Below are 11,060 nucleotides of genomic sequence, written 5' to 3'. Positions count from 1 at the left end.
GTGGAGAAGTGACCACCTTAGACCAGACGTGCCACAAATTACTATTATATTTATAATAATTTACTCAATTATAATAGTAATTATTATATTACCAGCATGGATAGCATTATATGGTAAAGCGCATGAATACATAATGTATAGTTCTTATGTTGGTATCTATGGGGCTACATACAATTCTCATTGCGTCTTTTAAATAAGTTAATTAAGACCATTGCGATATATAGGCACATTTTTTCAAAATTCAATGTGTTCCTGCTTTTAATAATGCTTTTGCTAATATTAGATATGCTTGCAAATTAATAATACTAATACTATACTAATATTAATAATTATGGGATAAATATATCGGTATGTATTTCCCAAGTTAAAATAAAAGTAAATTACTTAAGCTGAACTTAATACACTAATACACTGAAACATTTCGTGTGGTTTGGTTAGCTTCATTCTTCTGATTTCATGCGTGTTGTGAAGTAGTGGTCCTGGCCCAATAGCTGTATTGCTTCCACGTTGCTGTGATTTAGCAACCTTATTTCATGTTTCAAGGCAAAATCTTGGATCACTTCGTGTGTCCATTTGATTTCGATGTCATCGTGCAGCCCTTCGTTGGCTACGTAGCAATAAGTATTGGTAATTAACCGTAGAACTTTGTTTTGGGTGCGTTAGATTACTAGCATATTTGCACCCTCTAGGTCTAAATTAGCTTTATGATTGACTGATAATCCAATCTCTTTGGTTTTAGATCAAGTTGAGAGTATCTTCCGACTAACCAGTACGGTTGCTTGAATCTAATCTCTCTGCTTTTTGTCTAACATGATGTTTCCAGTTTAATCTACCATCGAGATATATTCCGAGGTATTTGGCTAATTTTGCTTGAGGAATCGGGTATCCGTCAAGTGATATAATTAGAATTTTGTCATTTCGCCGACACGCAATATTGACATGGACAGATTAGGAGCTATTAAGGTGTATTTTCCAGTCTATAGTCGATTTGTAGATCTTATTGAACGTTAGTTGTACTTTTTCTACAGCCTTAGACAGAGATACATATTTTATCATCATATATGTATATATATATATATATATATATATATATATATATATATATATCGCGGTATAGAGCAGATATAGGAGTTGTCCCAAGACACTACCCAGTGGAACTTTAGTCGAAATAGGTTTAAGTGTTGAGAATGCTCCTTCAGGGAGACTCTAAATTTTTTTTCGAAAATATATAATTTCAGCATTTGCTCATTTTATATATTAATCTCAAATGCCATACCCGGTCAAAAGCTTGTGAGACGTCCAGGAATATTGCAGGGATCTATATCCTTCCTTCGAATGCCTTTTCAACAACCGCTGTTACTCTGTGCACTTGGGGTCGATTATCTATAAATGGTTTTATTCGTTTTAACAGCAGTTTCTCAAATAGTTTTGATAAAGCAAGAATGATAGATTTTTTCTTTCACTTCTACACTTCTTCCTGCAATTGTGTAGGGGATTTTGGGTTATATTTGTTATTGTTTCCATTTTTGTGCCTAATTTTAACGATATTGTTTTTTCAGGTTCAGGGGAAAGTTCAAATAGAGTGAATAATATTTCCCAGGAGAATTGCTTAACCAAGATATATTCCTAATTGTAATTTAAACGTTCGCGTTTTTCATTAAAGTCTATATCAATAATTAAATTGTATAATATATGTATATACACAGATCCTTTATCTTAATCTATCAAACAGAAAAATATGTTATATATTCAATATTGAAATCTCTAATTGTTCCATCCACATTAAATTCTTCAAAAAGAGTTTGAAGTAAATTCAAATATAATCAAAGAAAGTAAACTGAGAAAAATTTATAACAAAATAATGTTATAATATATGCGTATCTGAGATTCTTTTGAAACTGGCGAATGTGTGCCTTCTGTAAATAGTAAGCAGGAACACCAAAATTGGCAAGAACTGAGTGTATATGTAATAATATCGCAAACGAGTATTGTTACATATATTTTTATTATTCTACTGTTGTTATTATATTATGTTATATAAACGTTAATTAACAGCTATATTTTGATTCAGCAAATACCAGTATGTTTAAATAGTTAAGTAAGAACGATTCAATTTTATTTAAAAATGTAGGTAAAGAAAGTATTCTTTTATCAAAAAAGCCTAAGTTTTTTTAATAAATTTATTGTTTTCAATGTAAGAAATACTTTCATTTCTTCACTACATAGTATAAAACAAAGTCGCCTTTTCCGTCCCTATATCCCTATGTGCGCTTAAATCTTTAAAACTACGCAACGGATTTTGATGCGGTTTTTTTCAATAGATAGAGTGATTCAAGAGGAAGGTTTATATGTATAATACATGCATAATATACTAAGGCAACATTGCTAATTTTAGAGGTTTCTAACGTGATGTCGTAAATTAACCTATTTTTTTAGGCTTATTTAGCAATTAGCAAAAACGCTGCCTAACCCTACGAGTTAGATCAAATTAATGTAGTACAGTATTGTACACCATAAAAAGGTCTACAAAAAAGTCCGCGATGGTATATGTTTATCCTTTAGGGATAACCCGCATTAACCATTTTTATTGTTTACTTTTTACGTGAGAAAATGGCTTATTTACGAAGCTATTTTAAGCAATACGGCATTAATCCTTATCGAATTAAGTACCTTAAATACAGTGTGCAATTAATATAGATCAATATGGTTCCTTACAGCATGTAAATTAAACAAATATTTTCGGAGATATTACAAATTTAAAATTTGCGTTTAAAAATGTGTAATGTAATAAAAATTGTATGAATTTAGATATTCCAAAGATAGTAGGAAATCTTCATAGTAAGTATAGGGGAAGAGGAATTGTTTTACTCCAAATTTAATGCGTGCAGGCCAAGGGCAGCAATGAATGAACCAAAAATACTGGATCGATTTTAATCATGTTTTCATTGAGTGACATAGGCATATATATTTTATGCCCGTGCAAAGTCGGAGCGGGCCGCTATGTTTTTATATACAACGTTCATATTTTTTCTGTAGTGTATTTAATTTAGTATCAGCATTGCACCCGTGCGAAGCCGGGGCGGGTCGCTAGTGATAAATAAAATACAAATATTTAACAATTTCTAGTCATTTCTAGTGGATAATTAGTTTGTGAATTATAGCATTTTGAGTGAAGCTACTTTTGTTATTGTGAAAAAAATTTATAAAAAGGAATTTCGCGTGTTGATAAAATATTATATTTTGAAAGGAAAAAATACAGTTTAAGAAAAACTTGGCTTGATGCTGAGTTTCCGGACAGTGCCCCAGAAACAAGAACCATCAAGGATTGGTATGCTAAGTTTAGACGTGGTGAAATGAGCACCGAAGACGGTGAATGCAGTAGTGAAATTGAATGAAATTGCACACACTCTAAAGATATTAACTGAACGTGTACATCATATCTTTCACGAATATTTGGGTACGAGAAAGCTCTATGCAAAGTCGGTGCCGCACGACCTCATTTTTGACCAAAAACAACGACGAGTTGATGATTCGGAGCAGTGTTTGAACATGTGACGATATGTGACAATGGATGAAACATGGCTCCATCATTTCACTCCGACGTTCAATCGACAGTCATCCGAGTGGACTGCATACGATGAACCCGCTCCAAAGCGTGGGAAAACGCAACAGTCGGCTGACAAGGTTATGGCGTCTGTATTTTGGGATGCGCATGGAATAATATTCATTGACTGCCTTGAAAAAGGAAGGACCATCAACAGCGACTATTACGTAGCGTTATTGGGCCGTTTAAAGGACGAAATCGCCGAATAGCGGCCGCATTTGAAGAAAAAGAAAATGCTGCTTCACCAAGACAATGCACCGTGTCACAAGTCAGTTAAAACGATGGCAAAATCCCTGAATTGGGTTTCGAATGACTTCTTCATCCATCGTATTCTCCAGATCTGGCCCCCAGAGTCTACTTCTTGTTCTCAGATCTCAAAAGAATGCTCGCTGGGAAGAAATTTTCGATGAATGAAGAGGTGATCGCCGAAACTGAGGTCTATTTTGAAGCAAAGGACAAATCCTACTACAAAAATGGTATCGAAAAGTTGGAGGGTCGCTGTAATATGCGATGTATCACCCTAAAATGGAGTTATGTTGAATAAAAAGAACTAATTTTGCCAAAAAAATGTGTTTTTATTTTATAGACCTAAATTTAGATAAGTCAATAGTTCATTTAATGGGTATAAATAAATTACTTTAATTTAATTTTTATTTCGACCACAGGTCGATCACTAGTTATGATTGATGTGTTGAAGAATTCTGTAGACATTTGACAACAGGGTCAACCAGTACAAATTTTTAGACTGTTTCGGTTACATGTTTCAACACATCTGAGAGCATTCTGTTGCTTTTTAACTAAGGGTAAAATGAGAAAGAAAAATCAGCTCCGAGGTTAAAACGAAAAAAAACTGTATTTGCGGTATATTCGACGTCATCTATATCGTGAATTGACTGTTTTATTGGAAGGACTATAGAATAAATTTACTAACACACCTGTAAAAATTATGTTGTACAGCCAATATATGTGGACGCACGTATTATATTCTATTATGCAGTGTTAAAAAGGCGCCGTCTTGTTAGCTCGGCACCGAAAGTCTAAATAATGGTCCATTCATCGATGTGTGTCCGTTTAGTTACGTCCGAGCCTGTACGTAGCTTGTTTAAACAAAAGCGGACGAAAATCGTGGGCGAGACTTTCAACTGTTCACACGGCCAGCTTTGCAGGTGTGCTGCAGACTGACGGGCGCCAACGCCGACCGACTGGACGTCGGAGCATTCTTTTGTTTGTTGATTCGGCTTAGTTGGCCGTGCCCGGTTAGGTCGTACTTGGCCGCGCTCGCCGATTCTTGAATTTGCACGATCGGCTGTTACGTCTCGACCGATAATACACTAAGTAACGTGGAAAATAAAGCGGCGGCGTCGTGCGACTGAGAATTGTTTTATATGGGCGCCATTTTTTGTTGTTGTTATCGCCGCTATCGATATTTTCATGGCGCAGCGGTTTTCATGTAAACGGCGACGCGATCGTCTTGCCCGATGGAGACTGATTTGTTGCTATGGCGTTATTTAATATTTATATTTCCGGGGAACCGCGGTTAGTAAAAATAGCATACTCCTTCAAAAATTTATTTTAAAGGTTTGGACCTGATCTTAGAATGGTAGTACAAAATACCCAGAAAATATTATCTCAGATGTTGAACACGTGTGAGGTGCGAGAAGTGACGTCCAGTAAACGCTAACGAAGATATGGCAACCCCGATTATATCATTGAAGCGAACTTTGCATCATTCAGTCACTGACAGTTCAGTTCAGACGTGTCACTATCGACTGCCTAAGCCTCGTCTTCAGGTAAAGCCAGTGCCGCTCCTTTTTATTTGTTATCTACTGTATTTTTATTTGCCAATAAATAACGGTCCCATCATGTGTACACAACATATTTTTATTTCGTCCTACCTCCATTCACCGCACCATATAACCCCAAAAGACATTTCACAAGCTTTTGACTGGGTATGGCACTCTGGATTAATCTATAAAATGAGCAAATTGCTACCGCGGAAATATCGTTAAATGCTACAATCGTATCTTTTTTAAAGAAAACTTAGAATCTCGCATAAATAGCATTCTCAACAATTAAACCAATTTCGACTGCGGTTTCACAGGATGGTGTTTTGGGACCACTCTTATATCTGCTCTATACTGCTACTGATATACCAATAACAAAAGAAACAGTACTTGAAACATTTGCTGATGACATAGTAATTATGGCAAAGATGTATCTCTATCTAAGGCTGCGGAAAAAGTACAAGTAGCGATCAACAAGCCTATAAATAGACTAGAGACTGGAAAATATGGCTGAATAGCCCCAACTCTGTCCATGTTGATATCGAGATGCGGCGAAATGACGAAAACCCAATTATATCACTTGACGGATGTCCGACTCCTTAAGCAGAAAGTTACATTGGAAAAATCATGTTGGACAAAAAACAGAGCAGATTAGACCTAAGTGTTAGTTAGATTGAAAATTAACATCTTAGATATTCAATTTAATAGCGATTTCGGAAGTGACAATGATTGAACGAAGCTTTCCAGATGTGAGAATATGATCTGATGCTGAAAATTACCGAGAGAGGGCGATGATAGTGGAAACACCTAAAGGTAAATATATCATTAATATATAACAATAATTAAGGAATAACTGTATGATAACTGTGTGTAATTGTTTAGAATGTACATGAACATTTGGTTGAATTGATTGTATTGAACAATGTAAGAAGAGAGAAGGAATAATAACTATTTGCAAATGCATTACGGAGAATGCATTGATTAAATATAGTTTTATCAAGTTGTATACAGATGTAGAAACACAACAAACCAAGGAGAAATATAATGATAAATAATGACAAAATAACTTGACAAAGAAACTTAGGAACGAAGGAAACAAGAACTAAACGTAAATGGTAAATATGCTCTCTAGTGAAAGTAAAATCCATAACTTGGAAATACAATTGTTAATTAGCTAGATTACGTATACAGTAATATAACCCTAACCAACAAACTAATATAACTGTATAATTAATTGTAGTTTTAAGTCCTTCGATAATATATGTATTAGATATACTACTATGCTAAAATAAATTATTTTTGATAATATTATATTTATTTTATTATTTTATTTATATTAGGATTTTGTTACATGTCACAACTAAAATGAAGTAAAACTCAGGGTTGACACGGTAACATTGCGGCGTTTTTGTTTTTGGAATTTCGTGTCTAAAGTTACAGTAGCTTTAGTGAAACAATATTTGTTATTGTTGATTGAAAATGTGGTAAAAATTTTCGACACGCAAAAACTGATATTAAAATAAATTATTTGATAGCTACTTACAAAATAAAACAAATTCTACGAGCTGTTGATTTCGAAGTGGTCAGATGACAGTACTGAAAACGAAACAAAAACGTACATGAGCAACCAATTTTCAATGACAAGGGTGAAATTAAAAATACACATGAAATATAATAAGGATCGGCGATTATCACAACAGACACCTCTAATGTCAGGTAATAATGAAATATAGTGATAATGACATTTAAGAATTATGCTGCATAATACTGATAAATAATAGTACCAATAAATAAAGGTATCGACAAGTAATGGTATTGACAATATCAATAACAAACAATGACAATGATAGTCAATAGAAATGATCGAATAATCACGATGATCATAATCGTAATTCAAACGAATAATATGATAATTGATGAACATGTTAGGATGAATGTGTACACGGTACGAAGGTAAGCTTCTACCCTAACACTAATAATAATGGACGTGCAACGAGAACAAGGGAAGCAGACCTGCCACTAGGGTTAGTAGGTCTCACTACATCAACTAACCCAACTCAACTAATATTACTCCGATTATGATGCCAGCAGGAATAACTTTCGGTGGCGTTTACGTATGCTGAAAATTGTCAATTATTCATAACTACGCATCACTTACTTTCTCAACTTTGGCAACAGTTTCTGGAATATTAAATATAATAATATATAATCATCACTACATAGTATAAAACAAAGTCGCCTTTTCTGTCCCTATATCCCTATGTGCGCTTAAATCTTTAAAACTACGCAACGGATTTTGATGCGGTTTTTTTCAATAGATAGAGTGATTCAAGAGGAAGGTTTATATGTATAATACATGCATAATATACTAAGGCAACATTGCTAATTTTAGAGGTTTCTAACGTGATGTCGTAAATTAACCTATTTTTTTAGGCTTATTTAGCAATTAGCAAAAACGCTGCCTAACCCTACGAGTTAGATCAAATTAATGTAGTACAGTATTGTACACCATAAAAAGGTCTACAAAAAAGTCCGCGATGGTATATGTTTATCCTTTAGGGATAACCCGCATTAACCATTTTTATTGTTTACTTTTTACGTGAGAAAATGGCTTATTTACGAAGCTATTTTAAGCAATACGGCATTAATCCTTATCGAATTAAGTACCTTAAATACAGTGTGCAATTAATATAGATCAATATGGTTCCTTACAGCATGTAAATTAAACAAATATTTTCGGAGATATTACAAATTTAAAATTTACGTTTAAAAATGTGTAATGTAATAAAAATTGTATGAATTTAGATATCCAAAGATAGCAGGAAATCTTCATAGTAAGTATAGGGGAAGAGGAATTGTTTTACTCCAAATTTAATGCGTGCAGGCCAAGGGCAGTAATGAATGAACCAAAAATACTGGATCGATTTTAATCATGTTTTCATTGAGTGACATAGGCATATATATTTTATGCCCGTGCAAAGTCGGAGCGGGCCGCTATGTTTTTATATACAACGTTCATATTTTTTCTGTAGTGTATTTAATTTAGTATCAGCATTGCACCCGTGCGAAGCCGGGGCGGGTCGCTAGTATATAATGATTTATACTCATAGTTGCATGAAAACACTTGGCCACAAACTACAAAAGCTGTAGTAGTTGTGACGCAGCGTACTTTCTGATTGCCAATTGTTCAGATTCACCTAGCTTAGTTAGCACACGGTCTCAAAATACTGAAGATGTGCGAAAATGGGTTGAATGATTGGATTGTTATATATTGTATCAATTTTTCGCAATGAAAGCCTTTTTAAAATGAAAAAATAGTCAGAGCGCATCTATATTTCTAATCAAATATTTACTTAATCAGCATTATTCGCAGTCTTAATTATTATTAAAAGAACTAACATTCCAACCGATGTCTATGTTGTCCAGTGTATGTTAATTTTAGTTTTGCTTTTAATGGTTGCGTACTATCAAGGTTGAAGTTGAACCCGAGGTTGATGATTACTCATGCACAGGATAACTTGGATATTAATAATATAAAATATGATGAATACTCCACCAGGATGTAACAAATATGGTATAGGAGACGGATTGGTCTGAAGGATATGTTAAATTATTAGGAAAAAAGGTCAGATGATGTGCAAGGTGTAAGAATTAAGGATTTTGTTTATCTATATTTTAATAAAAAGTTTTTTTTTGACTCTCTATTTGAGGAAAACGGTGGTATATGATGCGTGAAATTTGGCACGGTTAAATGTGGAGGAAAAATTTTTGTAATATGCGGTACAAATAAGTAAATTCTAATAAAACGAAATACGTCTAAATCAAGCAATCAGGAATATCCGTCAGATGGGTGACAAAATTTATAAACAAATACATTAGGCTCTGACCAACGTGCTCCAACTCTTATATGGTAGATTATTCGTCGTTTCTGTTGTAGTAAATCAACTACGAACGCGTAATTATTAAAATCAAAATCTGACAAATCCCTAAAATTACCATTAGAAATGATATTGAAATGTTAAAAGATTATTAAACAACGCTGTTTAAGATTTTGTGTTACCTTCGGTCATTCACTATTTTTGTAATTTACGCAACTAACAGGTCAATTGAAAAGTCCCTGACCTGACACATAGATGGCGCTATTAGAATTAAATCCATATGTTTTTAAGTTAGCCCTAACCCTCAAAAGATGCGGGTATAAATTTGACAGTTGTCGGATCATTAGTTTGTGAATTATAGCATTTTGAGTGAAGCAACTTTTGTTATTGTAAAAAAAGGATAAAAAGGAATTTCGAGTGTAGATAAAATATTGCTTTTTGGAGAGAAAAATACAGTTGAAGCAAAAAGTTGGCTAGATGCTGAGTTTACGGACACTGCCCCAGTAAAATCAACCATCAAAGATTGGTATGCTAAGTTTAGAAGTGGTGAAATGAGCACCGAAGACGGTGAAGGCAGTGGAAGCCCAAAAGAGGTTGCTACCGACGAAAACATTTAAAAAATCCACAAATTGATTTTGAATGACCGTAAATTGAAATTGAATGAAATAGCAGACATTTTAAAGATATCAACTGAACGTGTACATCATATCATTCACGAATATTTGGGTATGTGCAAAGTGGGTGCCGAACGAGCTCAGTTCACTTCATGATTCATTCATCGTGTGCAGTCCACTCGGATGACTGTCGATTGAACTTCGGAGTGAAATGATGGAGCCATGTTTCATCCATTGTCACATATCGATCATCTTCAGACACTGCTGCGAATCATCAACTAGTTAACATAAGTTAGTCGCCAGCTTGTGCCCCCTCTATCTAACATATGCAATCAAAAAAGTTACCAGAAAATGAGTTATATTTATTCTTCGGTCCACAAAATCATGACACAGTTATGTATATTTATTATTAGGCCATGATTTCGATCCAGTAGTTTTCTTTTCGTTACTTAACAATTTATCAAGAAAATTTGGTACTAGTTAAATTTAATCAATATATGATGTTTGCTCGTCATACTAAAATATTATACCTCACGCTTCTGTATATTTATATTCTGAACAGTGCCGGATTAAGATTACTTTATGCCCTAACTACAAATTAAGACAACAATAAACGCCTATGGGCTCCACTATCCTTCAATAACCTACTATCGGTCTTTCATTTGTTAGCGGACATTTTTTTGGTACTGTACTGTTTCTTGTGCTCTCCGTTAATTGATGCCCTAACCAATTGCTTATTTCTCTTATGGGCTAATCCAGCACTGATCATGAATGAAATCTAGGAATTAGTGTTACCCTTTCTTTGCTTTCATACGAATTTACCAAGAAACAGTATTGCATATTTGATCCATTTTATCTTCATCCTTAATAAAAAGTTCTTGGATCTAAATCATGATGTAATAATAAATATACACAATTGTGTCATTTTCTAGTAACTTTTGTGATTGCATATATAGGGTGAAGAGATAAAGGCTTGCAGACTAACTTACATTTTGTCTCTACAGTGACTTAAAACTAGGTACTCATCTAAGAAGAGCTTCATTGTTTGATGGACTGCGACGATGTATTTCTTCAAATAAAATAGTAACAGAAAGAGTGGTGAGGTCCGTTTTAGCTCCTATACGGATCTGATTACCTGATTAGTTCAGATACGTAGATCCTTTCTAGATTATATAGGAAT

At 34.1% G+C, this 11,060-nt stretch overlaps 1 protein-coding gene and 1 long non-coding RNA gene across 4 annotated transcripts in view; one reads left to right on the top strand and one right to left on the bottom strand.

Annotated features, from left to right (window-relative positions):
* The window catches only part of LOC143203994 (uncharacterized), a 207,974-nt gene that overhangs the window by 20,821 nt on the left and 176,093 nt on the right, over nt 1-11,060 (bottom strand). Inside the window, exon 4 of one of the 3 annotated variants that reach the window (XM_076416390.1) lies at nt 6,932-6,984. The exons of the other annotated variants lie outside the window; for them this stretch is intronic. Within the exon in view, the coding sequence (XP_076272505.1) occupies nt 6,947-6,984 (38 nt within the window). The 3' untranslated portion in view covers nt 6,932-6,946. The remainder of the gene's footprint in view (nt 1-6,931; nt 6,985-11,060) is intronic. 3 annotated transcript variants of the gene reach the window in all.
* Nucleotides 4,784-6,308, top strand: LOC143203683 (uncharacterized). The gene is made up of 2 exons (XR_013007405.1): nt 4,784-5,394; nt 5,706-6,308. It is a non-coding gene; the product is annotated as an uncharacterized LOC143203683 (long non-coding RNA).

Source organism: Rhynchophorus ferrugineus, unplaced genomic scaffold (assembly GCF_030347505.1).
Source record: "Rhynchophorus ferrugineus isolate W39M unplaced genomic scaffold, kcgeb_rfMv2 rfM10, whole genome shotgun sequence".
NCBI lineage: Eukaryota > Metazoa > Arthropoda > Insecta > Coleoptera > Curculionidae > Rhynchophorus > Rhynchophorus ferrugineus.
Note: the sequence above shows the minus strand (reverse complement) of the source record. Positions and strands in the feature narration are given on the sequence as shown.